Here is a 24,170-nt window from a genome sequence, read left to right on the forward strand (position 1 = left end):
TTGAAAGGGGGCCGGGGGGGTCGGGAACTGTGAATCTTTGGGGAATGGTGGTTGTGGGATTATATTATCCTCTTTGTGGGAAGTCGGGGGTTGGGGAGGGGGTGAGATAGATATCTTGGCGCTGCTAAGTTTGTTTGGCGATGGGAGGGATGCTGGGGTTTGGCGTGCTGGGAATGGAGACTGTGCCGGAAAGAGTTCTGTAGAGATGTGAAATATCTGAAACAGCCATATAGTTACTAAAAACGAAGATTTGCAATAAATCCCTATCTCCAGCCGTCGTCCAGAAAACCCCGCGAAATGAAGATATTGAGAGTCAGCCCCTATTTTTCCCGCATAATAATTTTTGCATCAACTCAAAACAAATCGATTTTCAACCTCTCATAGCGGCAACTCAAAATACTTCAGCAATGGCTTCACTTTAGAACCACAGACTCGTTGTTCGATATCGCGTTGCGGAATAATCTCTGTGGGGTGTGGGGTGTGCGAGTTGGTTTTGCGGCTGTGGTAGATGGGGTCCTTTTCTCACCACCCTGTTTTCTTGTCACAACCTCTCTTCTTGTCAAGTAGTTCTTGTCGTCGTTTCCTCCATCACCACATCACCTCGCACCAACACTCTCAAGAACATCAACGGCCTCCAGACACAGTATTGTTGGTTCACACCCCCCGCCTCTTCCGTATCATGTTCTGTATATGTGTATTGAACCGATCTAACGCCATTTTCCACGATATCCATAGCCTTTTATCATATTTTTCCAACGCCTATTTGCTCCAGTATTCCCACTCCTCTCCAAGGCCTGCCCACTATGATATCCCTAGCAAACATCGGCGGGATGCCCCACAAATATACGACTGCTGTGACGTGCATGTTGGATCAAAAGGCGTTAGATATTTTTCTTAAGAGAAACCAAGTTGAAAGGTCTCTTGTCAGATTATGTTATAACTCCTCCTTCGAGTATCTCTTTCAACCAGATACCAACCTTTCTGAGATGATCATGAAGAACCATGCATATCAGAATGGAATTTAGAGGACGGGGCTTGTTAGAACGAGGATGATGCAGATAAAGGAGAAATCGAGAAAGACCGAGTCCCAAAACCAACCCCTTAAAGTATGTTGTCGCTGCTAAACTAAATTCTCACCATCATAGCCCCCGTTTTACTACTTTCCTGTCACCGACACCTCATCTTTCAGTATGATTCTGTCATCTCCATCTCGTAGCGTGAATTCGCTCGTAACGACAACAATAATCTCGACCATCTCATATAGGTTCCTCTGGGTGACGCTGTTCGTAAGAATGAGGCCGCCAATCGTATTGTTAGGGTCAGTATGCGGGCAGCGTGCGAGGGCTCGCTGACGAGGCCAGACCGGAACTGTATCAACTGCTGCGTAAAGGGATCAATGCCTATGGCGAGCAGTGTCACGACAGCTCCAAGCCAGAGCGAGATCCTGTTTCCCGGGGGAGCACATTAGATTCCGGACATTCCTAACTCGTCTCACGGGCCTAGAACTTACGGGCCTTTCGTCCTCGCGAGGACCCTCAAGCTTCCGAGCGGACCGCGGGTCGCAGCATCAATACGGTCGAATTCGATGAGCGGCCGCGCCTCGCGCGCAAATAGAACCCATTTCCACTGTGCCAGACACTCGGCGAGGACGTAGGCGAGGCTCGCCTTCATGATCAGGGAGAGGATGGAGACGACGGCGTTGAGTGTCACGCCGTTCCATGTCGCGACGACCTTCCCGTCGAAAGCAGCCAGGAGGGCCACCATGGCGATGAAGGAGGCGAAGGAGCCGAGGAGTGCAGCGTACTCCTGCGCCCAGTCGGTCCATTTTATGTTTTTCGGTGGCTTGAACATTGTGGTCGATGCCGCAGGCGGGAAATCGACGATGCAAGGAGAGATTCAAGCAGTTGGGCGTTTTCTAGGCATTGATCCTATTAAATAGCACCTCCTAGCGATCTACTATTGATGCCTGTAGTCGCGCAAGTGTGCCTCGCTCAGCCTCATCCTTCGTCGACCGACCGGTGTATAGAAAGGGCGTAAGATCACCGGTGCATGCGCACCACGAGGCTGGGAGTTACGTGGAATGAGAAATGATTTTAACGAGCTGCTGTCTGTGCTGAACACTAAGAGATACATCGAGTCGAGAAACCGATACTATCCTTTGCAAGCACATTTATAATCTCAGCCAGTGTTATGTTTTTAGCAGAATCATAGGCGGGCATCGACTGTGTGTTTAAGATGTGGTACAGGGATAACACCGAATCCACTTCCAACAGACGGGCCTGAGGGTCAACTCAACATCTAACCAACATGACGGCGAGACGAGGGGAAACGACGGCGACATGCAAAGATGAGTTACTATAGTAGTCTGAGCGTACGAACCACGCGTTCCAGAGCACAGAGACCCAATGTCAGATCTCCCAATCTCTGGCATCCCCAACACTAGCACTATAGCACGACACGACCAAGCGACCTCCCATGACCAGCGATGCGGTGCTCAAGCTTTCTCTGCTTGCTTAGGGATCTGCGATCAGAAAACTCGCAACACGTGGTATATGCCTTACCACCTGAATATCCGTCTCCGTCGATCGCAGTCCAAGGCTGAAACGCCCGTGCTGTCGTCACCATCCCTCTCTTCTCACAACCCCCTATCCTGGTCACCAACCTCTCCCGTCACTACTCTCTCTCGTCACTACTCTCTCTCGCCACCAATCTCCCTCCCCACGCACCCTCACGCACTTCCAAACCGGATCGCTGGCATCCATCCAGTGCGCGTGGTCGATATAACAGCCCCCCAAGGGGTATTCTGGCTTGTATCGTCAGATGTATGTTTATCAGAATATGGATATAGGTATGGAGGTGGTGTATATATAATAAATTTGCTGCTTGAGATGTTTGGTGTTACCTTGGTAGTTGCTCATAGTGCAGCATGGAACCACAACTGTTATAGGAGAGTGGTTCTTGGTAGCCAGGTTCTGACGAAGAGGTTGTGCTTCGGGGGCATCAATCTCAAGAGATGTCGGTTTGTGAGTACTTTGCCATCTCTACCGACGCCAGTCACTCTCCTCGTTCGCTTCAAGCACCCAAACCCGACAATGTCACGGCGAAGACACGGAATAAAAGCAATTTACACCACCTTCAATTATTCATCTTTATCCTACGTACTCCTCATTCTCCTCCTCTACTCCCCTTCTCCCCTTTCCCATACCTTCCCATCCACCTCCCCTTCCTTCTCTCTCCACCTCCCGCACTCCATCCCCATTCCATTCTTTCCCACCCCCCTCCATCCTCCTCCCCCACAAGACACCTCATCTTTCCCACCCGCCCATTACAACAAACCACCCACCCCCACAAAAAAACGGACCAAACAAAACGAAAACGAAACGAAAAAAACAGAGACTCTGGTATTAACAACAAAAAAGGACACGCAAAGAGAGATAGATAGCGCGCGAGAGAGAGTGAGAGAGATGTCAAAACGATCGCTGGTCAAAGGTAGAAGAAGGCCAAACTAGGTATCAATCAATCAATTCATGAAACGAAGACGAGAGAGTGGCGTATGTAAGGTTTCGGTATCGCAGGAGTGAAAAAAGGAGAGATCAGTGATGTGTATGTATGTGTTCCCACGGTGAAAGGGAGTAGTCGTCGTAGATAGCGCATAGTGGTATAGTCAAGTCGGTTCGACAACGAAAAAAATGTGACAACGTATGTGAGAAAATTCCCCAGCCGTATATACTAGAAATCTGAGTGACTATCGCCGTCGGTGCGTGGTGGGTATGTAAAAAAGCGAGTTTTTCGTTACAGGCGAAAGGTTGTTTTTCCAAATATATGAAACCTTCTCTCGAGAAGAGAGAGATTGAGGAGGTAGGAAGGTCCGTATTAGCGCGGTAGACTTTAACGGCGAGGGCTACCAGCAACAGGTGCGCCATTCTCCATATTCCCCGTCAACTCGGCGACTCTAGCCTTGATCCTGGCGACACGGCTCTCAATCGCTACAAAAACCACCCGTTAGCACAACCCTCCCATCACCACGTCTCAGACAGGACAAAACTTACTCTCCTCCCCACTAGTCTCCCCCCCATCCCCCTCCGTCCCCGCACTCTTCTGATCCTCACTCTGCCTCGCTGCCGCCCTCTCCGCCGCATTCTTCCTAATCTGCGCCCAGCGATCCCCAACCGGGCTCACCGTCTTCCCCTCCTCCCCCACCTCTCCCTTTCCGCTAGCCGCCAACGGCGTCTTCGGCGCCTTCGTAAGCACAGCAGCAGCAGCCTGGTTCTTCTTCTCCAGCTTCTCTATCGCCGCCAGGACCGCCGGGGATTTCCCACCAGTAGGCGCAGAACGAGTAGCATCGACACTATGTCTCGGCGACGCCACCGGAGACGCCTCAGGTGCGAAAGCGGGTACGTCCTCGAGAGGCCCTTGGTCGAAGCTCGAGAAAGCCTGGCGCGCTTCGTGGGCGTCTGCGGTATCTACACGGGATAAACTCTCCTGCACAGACGGGTTATACGAGCGTTCCTGTCCAAACGCCTGCTGCGCAGCTCCCATATCCGGTGACTGCGTAGGCGTCCTATCCTCGCTCTCCGCAATACTCGCCGGCGCCTGACTCGCCGTCATCGACGCAGCCGGTTTCCCAAACGTCGACACGTCCTGCTGGCTCTTCTTCCTGAAGCCGGAGAATCTACGTCCCAGCGTCGCGCCACCGGCTTGCAGTTGGCCCTGAGTCTTCTCCACCGCCGCCGCATTAGCCGGGCCCGCAGAAGGAGGCTTGGATTGGATGGAATCGCGGTTCTTGTTGCGGCCGAACATCTTCTTGAAGCCTCCGCCGCCGCTCTTTTTCTTGAGCTTGTTATGTTGGTCTGGGGACTCCGGGTTCTGCTTTGTCGCTGCGCTGTTATCAGGCTCTGTCGTCTCGAGGAACTGCGCTAGGCTCTGCTGTTGCGTTTTCTTGGGGGGAGTGATAAGGTGGCTCTGCGATGCTGGGTTGCGCTTGAGCGGCGGAGTGGTGGGGCGTGCGCGCTCGGTGGGGTGGGCGTCGACGGGGAGACCGACCTCGGCTGCTTTCTCAGCGGCGAGGTTGCTCATCACTTTGGGAGGAGTGGGAGGGAGCGCGGCGGGGGCGATGGTGTCCTGTGCTGCGGTAGTCTCTTTAGGGGGGACGGCGGGGAGGTCGCGCTCAGCAGCTGCGCCGTTGGCTGCGCTGACGTGGCCGTTGCCGTTGGTCTGGGCGCCCTTGCCGGTGGAGTCGTTGGTGAGGTATGCTTCCCTGACAGCGTCTTTGTCGTATTTGCGCGCCCATTTCATGGCGGGGCTGAGCTCGGTCATGATCACGGGTTGCATGGTGAGGACGCTGTTGGTCTTCATGTGGCTTCCTGAATCGGATTCTCCGCGGCCGCGACGGGCTTGAATCTCCTGCTCTGCAGCCTGTTGGCGCTGCTTCTGCTGGAGTTGAACGGCCGTGGCTTGGATACGCGCGTACTGATCTGGGCCAATGTTGGTTCTGCTACCAGTCGACTGCGCGGTGCCGAAGGGAGGGTGTAAGGTAGTCTTGTCCTCGGTCTTGGCGGTGCTCGATTTTGATCTCGAGACACCCTTCCCTCTCTTCGTCCAGCCGAAGCGGCTCTTCTTCTCGGCCAGATAGGCACCTGCCTCGGGGGCCGGGGCGGCTCCCTTCACTTGCTCCTCAATGACGAGCCATTTGCCGTGGGGAATGACGGTCTCGACGAGCGCGCAGCGTCCGAATGCCGCTTTGCGCTCGGCGGTCTCTTCACCAGCCAAACTGCTAATCCAGACCCACCAGAAGGAATCATCGAGGTCGAATTTGGTGATGCTTGCAAGCTCTCCAGGCTCTAGCGTGCGGTCGGATTCAAGTCGTGGTCTGTGCGACTGCGAGCTGCGTCCGCGGGAAGTTTCAATCGGTGGGAGGATCTTGTCGGGTGGGAGGAGAAGTGGCGTGGGGTTGTTCATCTTCTCATCCACAAATCCAGATGAGAGGAAATCGGCCCATGAGGGGGTTGTTGGTCGGCCCATATCCATTGCCTTTGAGTGAGGCGCAGATCGAAGGCTCTGCGCGTTTTCTCTCCTCTTCGCGCTAAACTGGTCCTCTTGGTCCTCTTCAGCCTCATCGAAGGCACCGGAGAATCCAATGTCCTCGAACCTCGACCAAGAAGCATCCTTGAGCCCGGTGGAGTTCTTCGAGTTCGAGACTTGGGTTTGGTTGGAGGAGGAGATAGATCGGAGAACTCTTCTGCACTCGTCCGATAGTGCTTTGACGGGATCGTCGTAGTTTGAGAACTCCTGGAGAGCGTGGTCCTCATCTCTGTACACAAAGTTGTTTGCGCGACGGAGGAGCGCGAATGGGGTTGGCGACACTGATTCTACAATCATGGCGACCTTCGGCGTGCTGTACAGCATGAGGGTTGGTGCCATTGGCGGGTACTCGGTCTCCTGTACCAACTTCTGCAGCGAAATGGGCAGGGTGGAAATGCCATTGACGCCCTTCACTGACTCTGGCGACATCGATCTAAGGTATGCGAAGAACAAATGGCTCGTCGCATCAGCCGCACTGTAATATGTTAGTAGGTAACCATAAACCCGAATTCATCAGTACGTACGCAGACCAGCCCTTATACCCCCCATCAAAGCCCTCCACCTTACTCCCATGATCAAACGCCCACCATCCTGCTAACCTGGACAATTTTCGGCCTCCAAGACCATTTTTCTTTCCATGCGCCGCAACAGCCGCCAGCAGATCGAAGAAATCGAATATAATCTTTGAGCGCGCATCTGAATCTGCGCCAACAGGAATGAAAGCGGTGAAGGAATCTCTTGCCATCTCCGAATCTGTCGCGAGGTCAGTAGGGGACTATATGATCGCCGAAGGGTTTGACATACCTAGCTCTCCAATTCTGAACATCTCGTATGAATCCCACGTTACAACACCTCCTGCCAATCTGCTCCAGCACCATTTTACCACGCTGCAGAGAACCTGCGGAATTTGTTAGTTCCCTATCCCCCTAAATGTCGTGCCGGGACCAGAAAGTATATCTCACCATTGGCTCCGTCAGTCGCAGTTCTTGTAGCAGATCATCGCCCTGAAGAGTCTGCTTCCCATCGAAGTAATTCCTTATGAAGGTGCGCGCCGCGCTCGGGTCTGAGGTAGGTCGGAAAGGGAGTAGGAAAAACGGGACATCGAGAGCTGTGAGAGGTTCCATATTAGCATTTCTATATCTCTTTACACCTCGGTACACTCTGCGTTCAAGGTGGTATTGTGTGGCATAGAACTGAGGGCATACCTCTAGATTTCAGTTCGACCGTACACCCCTTCAACAGCTCCTGCACCTCCTCCGCCTCAACACTCGTGCGCGTCCAGGCATCCGACCATTTCGGCTTCGCGGGCAGGACCTGCGACGCAGCCTGCTGTCCCTTCTTCGTCTTGGTCAGAGTGGTCGGGCCATCCTTGCCCTTCAGCCTCGAGAAGAAACCGGCCATCTTCTCTGCGATCGATCGGATCGGATCTTGTGTTTATGTTTATGTTTGTGTGTTACGTGACGGTGTTGTATTGGACAAGGAGCTAGAGTCGCATAGTCGATCGATCGGGGGTATTCTCGAATAGCTTCGATCGAGGGCAGCAGTGGCCGCCTTGACGGGTGCTTCGTTGTTCGGCAGGGTGGAGATCAGGGATGGGTGAATTTGAGAAAGCCACTTATAAGCGGAGGTATATCAGCCTTGTTGTTATTTGACCTCGTGTAGGCTTGTTGATAATTCGATAATAAGAGTGAGGGTTAGGTAGTAGTAGTAAGTATCAGAAGGGAAAGGGAGTCGGAGGGACAAGAGTTTAATGCGAGGTTGCGATTGACAAAGATTATCTGGGTTGTTGGCAGATTCAGGGGTGTTGGTCTATCAGTACCGATGTGAAAGGCTGAAGGGGGGCCTTGTAGGTCTCCAACTTTGAAATTAGATTTTAGCTTGAAGGGGAAGGCGGTGAGTGGTAGTGGTGGGTTAGTGGATAGTTAGTGGAGGGTGGGAATAGGTGACAACCCCTGGCTTTAGAGGGTTCAGAGGGTTTAGGAGGGGTCTAAAGGGTTTAGCGGGGGGGTTAGGGGGGAGTTAGGGTGGTTGCAAGTGGCGGCAATACTCTTAATATCACAACCAGGAGCTACAAAAAAGACAAGAAGACAAGAAGTTAGTCTACTATAGTTCATAGTATGCAGCGGTAGGGTAGTAGTAGAGTCGTAGTAGAGTAGTAGCAGAGCAAAGTAGTTCTTACCATACTTACTACCATGTAAAATGTGATGTAAATTGGGATAAAATGGGATAGAGTAAGGCAGAATAAGACGTATAATGAATGGATCATGCCAGGGGGGCGGGTGTTGCATATTGTTGCCAAGCAACACGGGACGGCCCAATGAGGTAATGCAAGTCTCTAGAACTGCAGCATAAGGGGTAACGAATATAGGGCCAACAGGGCGAACAAGGGACGGATACCTATCTATACTCTGCCCTGAACCCAACGACGAGAATGAATTGGGATGAAGAGTACAGTATAATACTCGTACACTCTCCAGGCTGCAACTGGAGTACTCCTGTAACTGTACCTCACCTCCATTTTGTGCATATACACTGTACACACACCCCAGAGAACGTGCACCCATCACCCCGCCAGCGAAAAGAAGGAAGCAAAAAAAAAAAGGATTCTTGACGTGTTCGGCAATGCAATGCACGCGGTATGCGGCCAAGCACAGCCTAGCCAACGTGTGCTAAGAGCTATCGAACTGGCTGGTCTCCATTGTCCGTCTGGAGTATTCGTGGTATGCTGTGTATGGTTGGGCGCACGCCTCCCCTCGTCCCGCTTCAGTCCAAAGTCACTATTCACCAACCGTCAGTGCCCATTGCGGGCGTACAGTGCTGTTGGTACGACGACTTGTGAGGGACAAGAGACACTATGGGATGGATATTGGCGCTGGAGTTGTCGGTGAAGGGGAGATACTATATATCTCCTGCAGCTCCGGATGGATTAACGGCCGCGTCCGCTGTCTGGAGACCGCGACGAGACATGCCCCAAGTGACAAGCGAGGGGTTATCCGGACCCATCACGCCCATCACCCCACGCCATCGCGAACCCTTCCAATCCGTCATTTTCGCGTATAGGGGTACCAGCCGCCACAATGCCAGGTTTTGACTCGTACGTACCGTCACCGTCGCATCGCGGCGTCCCGCTGTCGAAGATCTCGGGGAATATTTTTGCTGCTGTGTTGTTCGCTTTTCCTTGTTGTCCTCCTCTCCACGTCAGAGTCATTTGATCATCAGAGTAGTACGAGCGGTACGCGTAGTACGCGCCGGCTCCGTACGTGGTTGATCGGCTCACACGTGCATTATAGCTTATGCAGCCTCCCTCTCCTACACGTAGCCATCTGATCTGTGCGTTCAGACGAGACAAGACTGAATCAATGAAGCTTCAGGATTGAGAAGAGTGCTCCACTGGTGGAGGACTGTAGAGTAAAGCCGTGTTAATAAGGCATCTTAACCCCAATTCCTACTCCACCTCATTAGCCACCATTGCTCGGCTTTCGGCACCGCATTTGTGCATCTTCCCCTTAGCGTCGTCACATCAAGTCTTACTGAGCTCACCACTGTTTGTTGCGACAGTCTCATTCTTGAGTCCAATATGGTATTTCAAAGGAATCAGGTCCTGATATAAGGTCAAAACCGAGAGCATACAGTCAGTTGCCTTTCTCCGCGGCTTTTATATGCCGTGCTGTTCAATGACAATGTCAGTCCTCATTTCAAAAACTGTAGTGGTAAATTAGCAATGCGCATGATGAGTCTTAAACTGGGCCTGGATCATCACCGAGCCGTCATATTCACTGTCCCGAACGTTTCCAGCAGAACACCAAAATCACGAATACAACTTCAAAGATACCTTCAAAATGCGAGTAATTGTGCTATAGTATCGACATTTCTAGTAATTATATTTTGGAGAGAGTGGTTGTAGAAGTCCAGACCAACCGCACGTAAAAAAACCGCTTAACCTCGCTCCAGCCTTCCCCTCAGCCTCGCCCAAAAATTCTTCGGAGCTGGTCCGCCGCGGCTATCCCCGCCGCTATCGCTATCCGCCATCCCAACGTCGAAATTACATACCTCCCCGAATCTCCAACAAACCCACCACCACCTACCGTCGTTCGAACCCCAGCCCGCGTCCGCTGGAGAATGCGCAGGATCAGGCAGTCCTAGGAAAATCCCATCAGGCAGTTTTCACTCAAGAACTGTTTGACGGACTCCAAAAACCCGGCATGTCTGGACACGATGGACGCCGCCGAAACGAGGAGTTTGCCACCCGCGCTCACGACCACAGGCATGGTGCCAGGGTGGACGAAGAGCCGTATCTAGGACCACCTGTTGGGCCTGCGCCGGGTCGTGATCAGAATGGGAATATCGAGATCACTACGGGGCAGAAGATGCTGTCCGCGGTATCGGGGAGTTTGTTCACGTCATTAATTGGTAAGGGCTACCCCCGTCTTAACTCCGTCTCCGAGTTTTGCGACAATAGCTAACAGTTACACCCAGTCACCCCCCTCGACGTCGTCCGCGTCCGCCTCCAATCCCAACCCAACCCCTCCCTCAACTCCGCCGTCACAAACCTCACCCGCGCCACCACCGTCGAAGGGCTCGGCGCGCTCCCGGCCAACCTCGGCGTCACCGCCTGCTGCCGCGAAGTCTTCTTCGCCGGCAACGCCATCGAATACTGCTACGCCGGCCCGTCAATCGGCACAATCCGCCCCGCCAACTCGCTAGGCGCCATCGACTGCTCCATGGAAGAGACGCAACGACGGACATTCAACTCCACCCTCGACGCCTTCCGCAAGATCTCGCGGAATGAGGGGATTTCCACCCTCTGGCGCGGACTGTCGCCTACACTCGTCATGACGGTCCCAGCGAATATCATCTACTTCACCGGCTACGACTGGCTCCGCTTCGCCCCGGCAAGCCCCGTAAACCGCTTCTTCCACGACTCCTACGCCCCCCTCGTCGCCGGCGCATTCGCCCGCGTCGTAGCAGCCTTCGTGGTGAGCCCCATCGAGATGTTCAAGACGCGCATGCAAGCTAGCCACGGCGCCGTCGTCGGCGGCGGTGGGCATTTCGCAAAGACCCTCAATTCCGTGCGCGAGATGACAAAGACCTCCGGCTACGCTTCGCTCTGGCGCGGCCTAACTCTCACATTATGGCGCGATGTTCCCTTCTCCGGTATCTACTGGTGGGGCTACGAAACCGTCCGTGGCCAACTAACCGACGCCCGCGAGCGCGCACGCGGCCGGGAATTCGACCGCGACGGCCCCCGCAGCCGCGAACGCAGCCGTTCCCAAAGCCGAGAAAACCACACCAACACCTTCACCGACTCGTTCACCGCTGGCGCCGTCTCCGGCGCCGTAGCATCCATCCTCACCATGCCCTTTGACGTGGGCAAGACGCGGCAGCAGATTTTCAAAGACCGAGTTGGCGTGACGGGCGGTGCGTTGGCGCCGGAGCAGCTGAGTATGCCGCGGTTTTTGATGCATATTTTTAGAGAGGAGGGGGTGCCGGGGCTGTGGAGGGGGTGGGCGGCTAGGACGATGAAGGTCGCGCCGGCTTGTGCGATTATGATTAGTTGTTATGAGGTGGGGAAGAGGATGAGTAGGGTGTTTAATGAGAAGGCGGAGGAGAAACGGGTTGGTGGGTTGTGAGTGCGAGAAAGTAATTTAGAAAAATGGCGTTTATTAGATGGGGCCGGGCAAGGGGCTGCGAGGGGGGACTGAAGTTCTTCACCAGCATTTGGGGCGCCGCTTTGGTGCTTGCGCGATGCATAGCAATTTGGCGTTGTCTTTGGATTTATGTATCTGTATTATCTGTAGAATACCATATCGTTCGCACCTCAACTCAATAGTAATAGAGAAAAAATAAAGTAAAGTCGGCAGACAGGCCGTTTGTGTAGTAAAATAACCACAGGAAATGAACTAGTGAGAGAGATAGATGAGAATATTTGTCTCCTCTGCACGACGATCTTTGGAAATATTTGATAAATTGACCTCCTCTAGCTAAAGCTCTGTGTATCCTCCGTTATGGGGTAGGGATAGTAGATTTAAAGCTATATTTTGGATAATAAACCTCTCAGTCTCAGTCCCGGAATCTCTTTACTGGGCCCTCTGCCTTCATATCCTCCTTAAGAAAAACATTTCGTAAATCGTAGGACTATTGCATCCTCTGCATAACAAGCCGTAAGAAATCCTCGACAAACAGGCCCCCCTCCCTCAAAAGCTCCATGAAACCGCTGTCATGCGACAAGATCGCCGAATTGCAGGCCATGTACTGGGCCACCAGCGCCTTCAACTTGTCATCCCCCAGTGCTCCACATTCCGGGGAATACACGTAGCGAACGAGGTCAATCGCGTCACCCGCATTCTCGCTGCTGATCTCGAAGACGCACAGTGTTTTGTGGAGCTTGTACAGTGCTAGCGCTTTGAGCGCTTCGATGCCGTGGATATCTGCTATGGCCCAGAGCTTTGCGTGGGAGAGGAAGACTTTGGAATAGTTTCGTTCTGCAATGAATAGCTCGGAGGGCTCGCAGGCATCCTTGTAGTTGTCGCGCGGGGCGAGGAGGTCGAAGGATAGGGAGGCGAAACTACTTGGTTCTGGAACTGGCTCTGGAACTGGCTCTGGAACTGGCTCTGGTTCTGGCGCTGGTACCGGGTAAAAAGAACGCACCTTTTTTGTCTTGACCTTTTTTTTGGGCGCCGCTTCGCTAAAATACCAAGAGTCTGCCGCTGCCTCGGGTTCTTCTGTGGGCTCTTCAGGGGCAGCCGCCTGGCTCGTATGCCAACCCCTTCCCCAGCTACTAGTGGAAGGAACAGCAGCCGGCTCAATGTATTCTTCAACAGGGGGAGGCGGCGCCTCTTCTGGTGGTACATCCTCAGCAAGCAGCTCATCGCCTTCCTCAACGGCCGGAATCTCATTTAAAGTGCTCGATGATGGCTCACTTTCCACAGCCTCCTGCTCATTCACAGCTACACGGCGTCTCGGTGGCCTGGGAATCGCATAATCGCCGGTATACGCAAATTGGATGAGTCGTTCAAAGGTCCTTCTGGTGACATCCGGCCATACCGTATGAATAACCGCCTGGTCTCCTTTCAGCGTGTCATGGAGAGGTTGAGAGAGCTGAGCGACGGCTTCCTGGTGGACGAGATACAAGGTCCTTTTCCCATCATCGGTGATTTGTCCGATACTGAATTGGACGAGCGGGGATTTGAGGAGTCTGTATTTGTCAGTGACAGTTTCTGCGCGCAGCAAATTGCCTCCACGGAGACAAGGCTGGGGACATGAGACTTGCTCTTTGAACGAGGCCGGCATCTTGAACCACGGGTTGTTCTTCTCACTACTCGTTCTTGTTAATCTGTATATCCACTTTGATCCACTGAAGCATTTAAGATATATAATCTAGAGACGTCTCCGACTCTGAGATGAGAGGGAAGCTGATGAAATGCGTTGGCTTTGCAGATGCAAGGCTCCCATTTCCGATGGTTTGGCAGATATTGGGGGCCCAACAACCAACACTATTTCATGGCCATCACAGCCTGGCAGACTTTCCATTGGCTTGGGAGAATCTGATGCAATAGAATGTGAACTGATCACAGCCATAGCGGCGCATATCTGCAGCATCTTGGCCGCATGTTTGCTTCAATATTGCGATGGGAAAATTATGCAAGGACAGGGAGTATTGAAAAGCCAGTTGAGCGGCGGGCTTGTCGAAGATATCATTTCAGAATTTGAAATGACATATTATTATCAGACATAACATAATATTCAAAGTTATCGACGGTATGAAACGCTCATGTACTTAGCTTTTGCCATAGCTCCTCTTCCAGAATTATGGGTCCGCGGAGGTCCTTACCTGATGAAATCATCCGGCAGGCTGGAAACGGCAATTCGGTAGGAGAGACCAATTGGGTACGCAAGATGATATGCATTTTCACAAAAAAATGCAGCCTCGTCCAATATGCAGCCTCGATAATACTTGGAAACTTTACAGGCCCAGCGGTTCAGGGCCTCAGGGGGTAGTGGTGCCTAAATTGAACGCGTGACGACGCGAAAGAACACCAAAAAGATCGCGTCTCCCAATCTCCACACGCGAATGTGGCGTGCGGCTGACACACAGGAGTAAAATGCACATAACCATAGCCACACCGCCCATTTGATTTCCTCCCCAATTTTTCAAAGTGTCTTTCCTCCTAGTATTTCAGCGGTCAATTACCATGTCTCTCAAACGAAAAGCCGCCGATGCCGCTCTGGCAGACGCCAAAAAGGTCAAGGCGAATGGCAGCATCACGTCTTTCTTTGGGCCTCCCAAGGTAGCCGCTGCCAAGACCATCTCGACGACTACGAAGGTTGTTGCGAAGTCGGCCGGTGGAGAGACTACAGAGACTGTGGTAGAGACTGTTGTTCAAGAAGAGGTCAAGTCCTCGAGGCCAAAGTTCGACAAGAAGAAGTGGGCTGAGAAGCTCACGGCTGAGCAGAAGGAGCTGTTGGGGCTGGAGATTGAGACGCTGGATGAGAGCTGGTTCGCTGTGCTGAAGGATGAGCTGCTCACCAAGGAGTTTCTTGCACTGAAGAGGTTCCTGGTGCAGGAGCATATAGCCAAGAAGCAGATCTTCCCGCCCGCAGAGGACGTTTATTCTTGGTACGGCACTCTCCACTCACATTCCCTCTCCTCTCCTCTGTCAACTTCAAACCTACCATACAAGTAATACAGCTAACCCTCCTCCCCCAGGTCCCGCCACACCCCCTTCCACACCGTCAAAGCCGTCATCATCGGCCAAGACCCCTACCACAACCACAACCAAGCGCACGGGATGTGCTTCTCCGTCCGCCCCCCCACCCCCGCCCCTCCCTCCCTAAAAAACATGTACAAAGCCCTCAAAATCGACTACCCCGGTTTCCAACCCCCGCCCAACAACGGCGGTCTCCTAACCCCCTGGGCCGACCGCGGCGTCCTCCTCCTCAACACCTGCCTCACGGTGCGTGCGCACGACGCCAACAGCCACTCGGGAAAGGGGTGGGAGAGACTGACGCAAAAGGCGATTGATGCGGTAGCGGCGAGGAGGGGGAAGGGGGCGGTGTTTATTGCGTGGGGCGCGGCGGCGGGGAAGAGGGTCGCGAAGGTGGATAAGAAGAAGCATTGTGTTTTGGTGGGGGTGCATCCGAGTCCATTGAGTGCGCATAGGGGGTTTTTTGAGTGTGGGCATTTTAGGAAGACGAATGAGTGGTTGAGGGAGAATTATGGGAGGGAGGCGGAGATTGATTGGAGTTTGGATGTTGATCCCAAGGTTGCGGGTGTTTAGATGGGGGTGTCGTGGTTTTCTGGCGTGGATGTGATACCTTTTCGTTCCTTTTTTGTTCTAATGTTTGGCGTGGCTATGCCTTGAGCATGGACTGTTTCGAACTATACTATAGTATGGATATTATAACTTGACGCTCTACTTGAAACTTTGAAGATGTGACTGCATTTGCTCTTCAGTCTACAGTAGTGCAGTTTCCGAAGCAATGATTACTACTGTTTCAGCTTTGAGCAACGCCAACCAAGGCCCAGGTATCGTGAAGTCCATAATGGCGGCCAAGTTAACTGTCGCAGAATGGGGGTTTGGTGGTGGTGACGGAAGGAAGGTGGTCGCCGGAGGATTATATTGCAGAAGCAAAAGGTCTACATCTCCAAGCAGGAACAAACGCTAGTGGATAATTTCAGGTGAAAGACAATTGCAAACAGGTTGCAACAATGTTAATTACGAGATGCGGGATAACGCCCTTCAAGCGATCCCAGAGACAACGGGTAGCGGCTGAGCTCAACAGCCTACATCAAGGAACCCGACCTCTTGCTGATTATATCGCGGACGCGAAAGACTTGCATTTGCATATTTCTCGGGAGCAAGAGCAAACTTTGGCCGATAACTTTGTGACCCCAGGTTCGCTGATCATATTTGAGGCTGGGCCTCAAAAGACGAAATCAAGGCCTGTGGTGAGAAATGGTAACGGTGGTGAGAATAGTAGAAGCAGTGGGAAAATATGAACCCCACAGATAGTATGGCAAGCCCACTAAAGCGGATAGTACAGGCATCGTGAGTTACAGTCGGGCTCGGTATCACCAGCTTGATTTGGACTACATTGCGAGGAGCCATAGGAAGAAAGAATAGCACATAGTAGACTACCAACTCAACAACCAACACCAGCCATTGCACCCAAAAGCGCAGACTACTCCAACAAAGTCCGTATAAATTGCAAGTGTGTTGTGCGCAGAGAGTCTATTTACAGTCTGGAAGAGGCGGGATACTAGAGCAAACCATCCACTGCGGGCAGTAGTGGACCAAGAAATAAAAATCACATTGCAGGCAGGGAGACCAGTAGCTGTGGGGATGAACCCTGCGACTGTGACTGTAAGAATTTACAACTGTAGGCTGCAGTTGCACTCCTGCAGTCTGCAGGAGTAAATGGTGACGAGAATTTGCTGTGGTGAGAAGTAGATGGCGACAGTAAGATATTTGCAACAGCAACAGAAAGTCAGACAGAAGAGAAGTCGGCCAGTGATTAGGAGAGTTTGTAAAAGGGATCTTTTGCTCGTCTCTCTAGGCTTTCCCTCAAAAAATCTATTGTCATTTGTGTCATTTTGATTCCAAAGGTTGGATACGAGAGTTACGAGTATCGAGGGGTTGGTATAGGTTTTCTCGTACAGGAGTTACTTGTTAGTCAGGAACGTGAATTTGAAAACCACCATTCCAAATTCTTCACCGGCTCCTCGACCGACTCTAGTAGAGGCAGCAGAAGCTCTTCTCGATGAGCCTGTAAGACACGTTGTGATGGCTAACTCTCTTCCTGGATTTGAAACTAAGTTGCCATTATCTCCAAATCCAACCCCCTTTTTCTTACTCACACCCGTCAAACATCGGTTCCCAACCTCCAACTCCATTCTCCGTCTTCTCTAACGGTATATATTGGCTGTCCATTCACCTTGCACCACCACGAAAGACGGTGCGAGTGAGCGGTCGTCACAGCGCCACTCCCAGCATCGGACACCTGCCTTGACGATCTTCAGCCTTCGCCCCCGGCGAACCCGAAGTTTCTTGAGGGACAGCAGCGGCTTCCACGCTCTCTTTTCTTGCTATCACTCCTCTTTTCTCACCGCCCCCTTTTCTCGCCACCGCTCCTATCTCTCACCACCCTGTCCCCTTCTCACCTCTGGATTCCCAACTGTCCTGTCGATTTCTGAGCCTCCGAAAGGTTTTTCAGGACGAGTCCGGCTAAATACAAATGGTTCCCGCGTTGGTAGGCTTCCAGTATGGTTCGGCTGGCAATGCCTCTGAGAGTTCTGGCTCAAAGCAACTGTAGACAGCCTCGTTTATAAGCCTGGTGTTTCCAAAATTTCTTCACTAAATGTGAGATGCTTGTATAGTCCCAGTCTATGAAGTTATATTGTATCGTCTCCAATACAGCATTTGCGTAACTGGACGAGTTTTGCGGCACAGGAACACATGAGTTAACATTTCGGAAATACAAGGTCTAGGCATTGAGGAGGCCTGCTCGGCCATCAGTGTGGCCTCTTGAGCCATCCATCGCCGATGTCTCAAACCCAGCTAATAAAAACCGACCTCCAACGTAAAATAAGCATCCTACCTCTCACCACTCTCGAGGCGCAGCAGCGTCTCAAACCCCAATCACAACCCTTGCCCATCCCCAAGACAAGCCAGCACCAAAACCAAGGAGCCTCATCCTCGCCCAGCGCCATCTTGAAACCCGTAGCCGCCACCAATCTCTCCCCTCCACCAAACCTTACCCACAAGCTGAAGCTCCACCCTGAGTCAAGACAGCTCCCCGCTCCTCAGAACCACCACCCGGGATCTCCTCCAGCAGACCTCGCCACGGTCCAGACCATCGTGCCAGCGGCCCCTGTGGTCGAATCACAGCCAGCCTTGTCTTACCGGCGCATAATACGAGCGACCCGCCCGCGCGCCTATCTCGACCCAGTACACTCCTATCCACGATAAAATTACTAGCAGTCGCCAAGAGGTCGTCGCTCAAACCGCCGCGGGTTTCCTCCAAGTCGTGGTTACGGCAATGGTGGTACCTGACTGGTTGCCAGGGTATGGCGGCCGCTTGCGAGCCGCCGCCCCAAGCACATCCCTGACACCGTGGTATGGGGCGCTGATTGGCTAGCTCGGCGGCTGTTAGGACAGGGGGGACGTGTCAGGAATTAATAGAAGTAGCTTTTGAGGTAGGGCGCGTGAGAAGGTGAGTCTAGGCAAATCAAGTCTTGGTGGAGAATCTAAATTTGTAGGTCTGGATCTCGATCGCGGTCTGGTGAGGTAGGTATAAGAGTTGGCGAGTTTCCGCAAGTTAAGTTTTTGGATCAGCAGCTTCTTTCATTGTCAATCTTCTTCAGTCTTCAGTCCATTCTTACGATTTCCTTTTCGGGTCTTGTTTTTGGGTCGGTCTCCTTACAAACGGTCTCTTCTTGTCTCTATCTCTCAGTCTTGTTTTCGCTCAGACTTTATTTACACCACGACTTGATTTGCTTTGATAGCATCACACTCTCTCTATCGATTGATTCGATATCCCTCGTTCTCCAAAAGTTCAACAAAAAAAACAGTTCGCCATTAAACTCACGATCACTATAACGACATAACATCAACACGGTGCCTTCATCACTCTTTCTCAGACGCACCTCATCCAGACCCAACGTCTTCCCCAAAGCTCTGCGCATAAACACCAACTTCTCAACCCACACTCCCTCAAAAAAACCAACCATGCCTGCTCCCCAATACGGCGCCCTCGGCGCGTCCTACACCGTCGCCCGCGGTCTCCAGGGTGTCTCTCTCATCTCCATCATCGGGATGACCGCGAACTTCATCGCGCAAATGGTCTCCTCCAAGACCAATCCCCCTAACGTCCTCATCGGGACTATCGCCGTCGTGAGTCCCCCTGTCCCCTTCCCCTTTCCCGTCTCTTTTCAAATAATAGCTTTTTCTAACACGCAACTCCAGACCTGCATAGCAGTCCTCTACTGCGCAATTTCCTACATCCTCTTCTGGGACCGCCACCTTCCCTTCCTCATCGCAACCGGTCTCGACTCCGCCCTCCTCATCGCCGTCATCGTTGTCGCCGTCACCATCGGCAAGCCCCTTTCCTACCTCGACTGCAAGGTCCTCTCCAAGGATGGCGGGAGCGCTGAAGCCTTCTTGTCATCTGTCGGCGCCAATATGGGGAAGGTCGATTATTTCGTCTGGGCCGGGGCGGATAGTTTGACTTGCTACGAGATGAAGAGTATTTGGGGTCTGAGTATTGCGCTCTGTATCCTTTTCGCCTTGTCGGCGGCGATGAGCGCGCTTTTGTGGAAGAGGACTAAGGGTGGATTCACTGACCTCGAGAAGTGAGAAGTGGTTCTGGGAGCCACTTCTAGCTGGCCCGAAATCCCAACCTCGAAGTTGGCTGCTCGGGCGGTGGAGTCGCACAAAAGCCCTTTGAGCAAGTGAAGGAGGTGGACGTCTTTCTCAAAAGTTCAACATCGAAAACAAAACAAAACACCACAAAAAAAACGGTACCAGGTTGTGTTATACTCCGCTCTTACAGTGGGGGGCTCATGATGAGTCGGTCGGATGGATGAACGGTCTGTTTTTGTTTTTTGCTCTTTGCTTTTTTCGGGGATAATGGTAATAACGTGCATCGCTCCATCGAGGGACGCACCCAGTGGCGAGATAGATATTAGTACTTTGAATGCAATTGATTCTAAATTTTATGAATCCATTGAAAATTCTAGCATTTTTATGTCAATCACGTTGTGTGGCCGTTGCTGAACAATTCATGCTACTGAAATTTAGTATCACGACGTCGCCTTCTAAATTTAGAAATTAGGTGATCCCTGGCCACTCGGTGGTTGCTGAGTTGTGGCTGTGTGTGATACGTCTAACAAACTCATTCTGACAACGTCTGAAAAGGGCGTGGGCTGCATGAAGACACCTGAATAAACCGCATTCCGGCGGGATAACCTCTACCCCGCTTTCAACTTCAAATAAGCACAGCTCTCCGCCGGCCAAAAACGTCACTATGAGCCCCAACCAATTCGACTCTGAATCCATTTCCGACCCTGACGACTCTACCATTTACACGCCAACTACAACCTCCAACACCTTTACCGCAGATCTCCCGGGAAATCAAGACCAGTCTAGCAGTGTCCCTTCGCACGATTCCACCTTCATTATCCGCTCTGTCTCGTCCGGGCATGTAATTACGCTGCTTGGCGGGCAGGTTGTGCTGACCCCGCCAGGCGGCGGGGGCTCCATCCACTGGGCGTGTGTGGAAACCGAAGGCTGGCTCGGTTTCCGGAATCGCGTTTCGAATAAGTTTCTGTGTCACGATTGGAAGGGGGGACTGAAGTGCTCGGCAGAACAGCATGATAGATGGAGACACTTTTCTATCACTCCGGTGCCACAAGGTGGTTACATCATGCAGATGTTAGACTTTTCGACGCTTCGACCCATAGTGATTAAAGTAGAAGGGGGGCTGCAGACGCTAGGGAGGACTGGAAATAAGTTATCTGACGGAATCATCTGGGAATTTGTGAGGATTTGGTAGCAAGAAAAATTAGTGTATAAACCATAGCTGTGTGTGAGACTCCTAAAGCATAGATTCGTCCCGTGACAGAGTGCGTCCTGGACCTAGAGATAGACGTTAGGATAGGATAGCTCTTTATGAGTAGTGTGTGGCAATGTCTTTGTCATTTTAACGCAATAATGTGCATTAGCATAGTCACAATAAATATACCGCCACATTCTCGTCCAGCCTTGCTATGTTTTACTCGGGCACTATTCTCAAGCCAATCCTTGGGCAGAAGTGCATATATCCCACGTGACACACTTTCTTGAGGTTCTAGCCATAGTCAAGAAGGGCAATTGCTATTGCTATTGCTACGAGGCTCTGCGATAAGGCAAGTTTGACTCTTCTTGCAAACGGCGCACACTGGATGAGAAACTCCTAAGAACACATTTGCTCAGATATGGCACCAGCACTAGTGATAGAGGATTATTACATGGTCCTTGAAGTGGAGCAAACGGCTTCGCTCGAGCTAGTCATCAAATCATACAAACGACTAGCACTCAAGCTCCACCCAGATCGGAATACCAAGCACGATGCTACTAAGGCCTTTCAACTGGTATGATAATTTTCTGGTGAAATTGCAGTATGCTAAAATCAAATATGAAAGCTCGGAGAGGCCTTCGAGACATTAAAAGATGAAAACAAACGCCGGGAGTACGACTTAAAGTACCCCACCATAAGACGAAGTGGACCCTCTTCTCAAACTACACAAACACCTGCTTCGACCCCGCGGACAGGAGCACTTAGTGAAGACGAACAAATCGCCGCACTTCTAAAGTCGAAGCAAGAACGTAGTGCACGATGGCGGACCGAGAAAAATGTCTTCGACTCCTCGATCTTTGAGTTACGCAGAGAGGTTCGCCGGTTGGAGCAAGAAATCAAAAATTTGGATAGTATTGTAGCTGCTGAGGCAGCGGCAGAGGCACGGAAGAATAGCTGGGGAACGTGGTTATTATCACCAATATACAGGAAGGCAGAAGACACTGAGGATGAGAAAGAACGCAAGGGTATTGAGAGACAGGAGAGGAAACTTGAGAAAGATTGGAAAGAGAGGGTACTAGGGGTAAGGAAGGCAGAATTGAAGAAAGAGGAAAGCCAGTTACGAAATGCGAAAGAGAAGGTGGATGCTGCGGATCTAGCCGATAATAGGGGGATACAAGCGACTCAATATAGAATATGGCATAGAGAACAGATGGAGAGGCAAGAGCTTGCCAGGATCGAGAGAGAGAGAGCAGCAATGATTCGGAAACAACAGCAGGAGGAGTGGGAGAGAAAGACGCGGGAAGCAGATGAGGCGTGGAGAAAACGACAGGCAGCAGAGCAGAAACGACAAGATGAACAGACTAGGATGTGGCAGAAGACTGCCGATGATGAAGCTAAAGAATTCCGGGAACGATATGCAAATGTCAATCTCCCTAGCTACTCTTTTGCAACAGAGGGAAGCACTTACGGGGCTTCTACATCAACCTGCCTCCACGACGGCTGGTGGCCAAAAATACAAGGACGTACGGCGTGCCCGAAGTGCTATGTGAGTTGGAGTTATCTACTCCAGTGCCCGGGCTGTACGATGCAGGCGTGCCCGAAATGTCAAGCGTCGATACGGCCGAGGATACAACGTAATGCGAATCGAAGAGCCCCTTTAAGGGCTTCGAGCCCGGATTATTTTTATAATGACTGGTAAGTTGGGGTCGTGAAAGGAAATCTAATGATAAAATTGGTTGGTTTGGGTTTCGGCATCATTTAGGGGAACATGCTCTTATATATTAGAATTTACAATTCTAAGTTAGTGTCATCGAAATAAAACATCTAATTTGTCCCATGACACAAAAATATGAAAAGTTTCAATATATTCACGAATTTATAATCAATTGAATTCAAAGCCCCCTCACGCCTTAGTATTCAACATAACCCTCCCCACCTCCTTCCCCTTCATTCCCAAAACACGCACCCCTTTCCCCTCTAACTCCTTCTTCTTCTCCCCCCACTTCTCCGGCTCAACAGCTCTCGTCCCCTCCTCCACAATCACCACCTTAAACCCCTCTTTCACCGCATCCTCCGCTGTAGCAGCGACGCAGTAGTCCGCTGCTAGGCCGACTACATATACATCCGTCACCCCTTTCTCCTTCAATAAAGCTGAGAGCCCGCTATCCCCGACGCGTGGGGAGGAGAGAGGGGGATAGAAGGCAGAGTACATTTCGACTGATGCCATTTGGCCTTTTTCCACGATCCTATCCACCTTCGACAGATCCAGATCTTTCACCAGTTCCGCGCCTGGACTACCCTGTACGCAATGATCTGGCCATAACCGACTTTCATATTTCTCAGACGGGTTCTGGGGGTTGGTAATCGTCGCGAAACTGGTAAAAGCCTCCTTCCCCGGGTGTGAAGATGCGAAACTGATGTGGCCAGCAGGATGCCAATCCTTTGTAGCGATCTTGAGGACAAAGGGGTAGGCGAGGAGGGTGTTGAGGGTGGTGAGGATAGAGCGCCCTTGGGGAACTGCTAAGGCGCCGGACTGTGGGGGGTGGGGGGTTAGTGGGGTGGTGGATGGTGGGGAAGTGGGACACAGGGAAGAAGGGAAAGTGGGGAGGGGAAAGGCGTACGGGTGGACAGAAGTCTTCTTGGAAATCTACTATTATGAGTGCCGGTTCGAATGCTGGTTCCGCCATTATCGTGTTGTTGTTATTGTTGTTGATAGACGGCGGGGTATTTGGCGGGGTAAAGGGTGGTAACGCGTGAGCCTGCTGACGGATGCGATGGATGTGTGGGTTGGCAGGGTGGTCTAGATGCTGGATTGGGTGGGATTAATAGGAGATTGTATTATTATATTTTTTGAAGGGTGGAGGAGGATGGGGTTTATAGTTTTAAATAGGTGGAATGAAATGGGTGGTGTGACATAAACGTCACTCTCCGGAACCTATGCTTCCCATTCTCACCCCAGGTAGCAGATTTGGATGGTATATATGCTCCCCCCACAGAAGAATTGTTACATACGACCATAGACTCAAGAGAATTGGACATCCCGTCCGCTCTGCCATACACAAGCTTGTAATCCACTTGCTTATTACTCTCAATCGTGCCAATAGGCATAACGTGAGATCTCAGCCCCGTGCTGCCTTAAGGGGTGAAGCGAGGGTAATCAGGGTTTGCCGAGGGGTGATCACGCTGACCAGGGTGACCACGGTGAGCGGGGTGAGGCGACGCAACGTTTTCGTGTCAATTTCGTGTCAGTCCCGCATCAATTTCGTAACAGTACTAGAGTGTGGGCGTTTTAGCGGAAGCAGCTTCGTAGGGCAGGAATTGAGGCACGAAGGAAGAGCGCCTCCGGAAGAAGAGTGTAAGAGCTCTTCTTCGGGCTGGCCTCCCAATTCCTCCGAAATTTGAGGAGCCAATTCCTGACCTAGAAGCCCCCGAAATTGAGGGCGAGTGCGAGAGCCAGTGCGAGAGCGAGGGTGGGGGCGAAGGTGGGAGTGAGGGTGGGAGTGAGAGTGGGAGAGGAAGTGATAATTTCGTAG

General features: G+C 51.8%; 9 protein-coding genes across 9 annotated transcripts; 5 read left to right on the forward strand and 4 right to left on the reverse strand.

Annotated features, from left to right (window-relative positions):
• Positions 1-1,185: 1,185 nt before the first annotated feature.
• Positions 1,186-1,851, reverse strand: VE01_09114 (uncharacterized protein; the record flags this gene model as incomplete). The annotated part of the gene is made up of 2 exons (XM_018278530.1): positions 1,186-1,444; positions 1,511-1,851. The coding sequence occupies 2 exons, from the start codon at positions 1,849-1,851 to the stop codon at positions 1,186-1,188; spliced, it is 600 nt and encodes a 199-aa protein (XP_018126528.1).
• Positions 1,852-3,321: 1,470 nt separating this feature from the next.
• Positions 3,322-7,885, reverse strand: VE01_09115 (uncharacterized protein). The gene is made up of 6 exons (XM_018278531.2): positions 7,287-7,885; positions 7,044-7,189; positions 6,886-6,979; positions 6,606-6,834; positions 4,050-6,556; positions 3,322-3,986 (listed from the first exon to the last, which is right to left on the reverse strand). Exons 1-6 carry the CDS (start codon positions 7,480-7,482, stop codon positions 3,889-3,891), a joined length of 3,270 nt encoding a protein of 1,089 aa, XP_018126529.1. The 5' UTR covers positions 7,483-7,885; the 3' UTR covers positions 3,322-3,888.
• A 1,736-nt stretch (positions 7,886-9,621) lies between these two features.
• VE01_09116 (uncharacterized protein) lies at positions 9,622-11,956 on the forward strand. The gene is made up of 3 exons (XM_018278532.2): positions 9,622-9,712; positions 9,790-10,491; positions 10,558-11,956. The coding sequence occupies exons 2-3, from the start codon at positions 10,284-10,286 to the stop codon at positions 11,709-11,711; spliced, it is 1,362 nt and encodes a 453-aa protein (XP_018126499.1). The 5' UTR covers positions 9,622-9,712; positions 9,790-10,283; the 3' UTR covers positions 11,712-11,956.
• Positions 11,865-14,063, reverse strand: VE01_09117 (uncharacterized protein). Its single transcript, XM_059464036.1, has 2 exons — positions 13,352-14,063; positions 11,865-13,276 (listed from the first exon to the last, which is right to left on the reverse strand). The coding sequence occupies exons 1-2, from the start codon at positions 13,369-13,371 to the stop codon at positions 12,217-12,219; spliced, it is 1,080 nt and encodes a 359-aa protein (XP_059319348.1). The 5' UTR covers positions 13,372-14,063; the 3' UTR covers positions 11,865-12,216.
• Positions 13,932-15,570, forward strand: UNG1_2 (uracil DNA glycosylase). Its single transcript, XM_018278534.2, has 2 exons — positions 13,932-14,698; positions 14,789-15,570. Exons 1-2 carry the CDS (start codon positions 14,274-14,276, stop codon positions 15,357-15,359), a joined length of 996 nt encoding a protein of 331 aa, XP_018126522.1. The 5' UTR covers positions 13,932-14,273; the 3' UTR covers positions 15,360-15,570.
• Positions 15,571-18,041: 2,471 nt separating this feature from the next.
• Positions 18,042-19,778, forward strand: VE01_09119 (uncharacterized protein). The gene is made up of 2 exons (XM_018278535.2): positions 18,042-18,974; positions 19,047-19,778. The coding sequence occupies exons 1-2, from the start codon at positions 18,810-18,812 to the stop codon at positions 19,434-19,436; spliced, it is 555 nt and encodes a 184-aa protein (XP_018126523.1). The 5' UTR covers positions 18,042-18,809; the 3' UTR covers positions 19,437-19,778.
• A 201-nt stretch (positions 19,779-19,979) lies between these two features.
• Positions 19,980-20,828, forward strand: VE01_09120 (uncharacterized protein). Its single transcript, XM_018278536.2, has one exon. It carries the CDS (start codon positions 20,107-20,109, stop codon positions 20,632-20,634), a length of 528 nt encoding a protein of 175 aa, XP_018126493.1. The 5' UTR covers positions 19,980-20,106; the 3' UTR covers positions 20,635-20,828.
• Positions 20,829-20,950: 122 nt separating this feature from the next.
• VE01_09121 (uncharacterized protein) lies at positions 20,951-22,471 on the forward strand. The gene is made up of 2 exons (XM_018278537.2): positions 20,951-21,211; positions 21,263-22,471. Exons 1-2 carry the CDS (start codon positions 21,056-21,058, stop codon positions 22,334-22,336), a joined length of 1,230 nt encoding a protein of 409 aa, XP_018126488.1. The 5' UTR covers positions 20,951-21,055; the 3' UTR covers positions 22,337-22,471.
• Positions 22,472-22,540: 69 nt separating this feature from the next.
• PNC1 (NAD(+) salvage pathway protein) lies at positions 22,541-23,641 on the reverse strand (the record flags this gene model as incomplete). Its single annotated transcript, XM_018278538.2, has 2 exons — positions 23,259-23,641; positions 22,541-23,170 (listed from the first exon to the last, which is right to left on the reverse strand). Exons 1-2 carry the CDS (start codon positions 23,322-23,324, stop codon positions 22,541-22,543), a joined length of 696 nt encoding a protein of 231 aa, XP_018126490.1. The 5' UTR covers positions 23,325-23,641.
• Between the last annotated feature and the right edge of the window lie 529 nt (positions 23,642-24,170).

This window comes from Pseudogymnoascus verrucosus (genome assembly GCF_001662655.1).
Source record: "Pseudogymnoascus verrucosus strain UAMH 10579 unplaced genomic scaffold scaffold_57, whole genome shotgun sequence".
In the NCBI taxonomy this organism is placed as follows: Eukaryota; Fungi; Ascomycota; class Leotiomycetes; order Thelebolales; family Thelebolaceae; genus Pseudogymnoascus; species Pseudogymnoascus verrucosus.

Bases quoted from the DNA above. Each gene is read 5' to 3' on its own strand.
- UNG1_2 (XM_018278534.2), top strand. From the start codon at position 14,274: ATGTCTCTCAAACGAAAAGCCGCCGATGCCGCTCTGGCAGACGCCAAA. The intron at 14,699-14,788 runs GTACGGCACTCT...CTCCTCCCCCAG, and splicing joins GCAGAGGACGTTTATTCTTG to GTCCCGCCACACCCCCTTCC.
- VE01_09119 (XM_018278535.2), top strand. From the start codon at position 18,810: ATGCCTGCTCCCCAATACGGCGCCCTCGGCGCGTCCTACACCGTCGCC. The intron at 18,975-19,046 runs GTGAGTCCCCCT...ACGCAACTCCAG, and splicing joins TCATCGGGACTATCGCCGTC to ACCTGCATAGCAGTCCTCTA.
- VE01_09115 (XM_018278531.2), bottom strand. From the start codon at position 7,482: ATGGCCGGTTTCTTCTCGAGGCTGAAGGGCAAGGATGGCCCGACCACT. The intron at 7,190-7,286 runs GTATGCCCTCAG...AACCTCTCACAG, and splicing joins GGTCGAACTGAAATCTAGAG to CTCTCGATGTCCCGTTTTTC. The intron at 3,987-4,049 runs GTAAGTTTTGTC...TGGTTTTTGTAG, and splicing joins GGAGACTAGTGGGGAGGAGA to CGATTGAGAGCCGTGTCGCC.
- VE01_09116 (XM_018278532.2), top strand. From the start codon at position 10,284: ATGTCTGGACACGATGGACGCCGCCGAAACGAGGAGTTTGCCACCCGC. The intron at 10,492-10,557 runs GTAAGGGCTACC...AGTTACACCCAG, and splicing joins TTTGTTCACGTCATTAATTG to TCACCCCCCTCGACGTCGTC.
- VE01_09120 (XM_018278536.2), top strand. From the start codon at position 20,107: ATGAGCCCCAACCAATTCGACTCTGAATCCATTTCCGACCCTGACGAC.
- VE01_09117 (XM_059464036.1), bottom strand. From the start codon at position 13,371: ATGCCGGCCTCGTTCAAAGA. The intron at 13,277-13,351 runs GCAAGTCTCATG...TGACAAATACAG, and splicing joins ATGCCGGCCTCGTTCAAAGA to ACTCCTCAAATCCCCGCTCG.
- VE01_09121 (XM_018278537.2), top strand. From the start codon at position 21,056: ATGGCACCAGCACTAGTGATAGAGGATTATTACATGGTCCTTGAAGTG. The intron at 21,212-21,262 runs GTATGATAATTT...CAAATATGAAAG, and splicing joins CTACTAAGGCCTTTCAACTG to CTCGGAGAGGCCTTCGAGAC.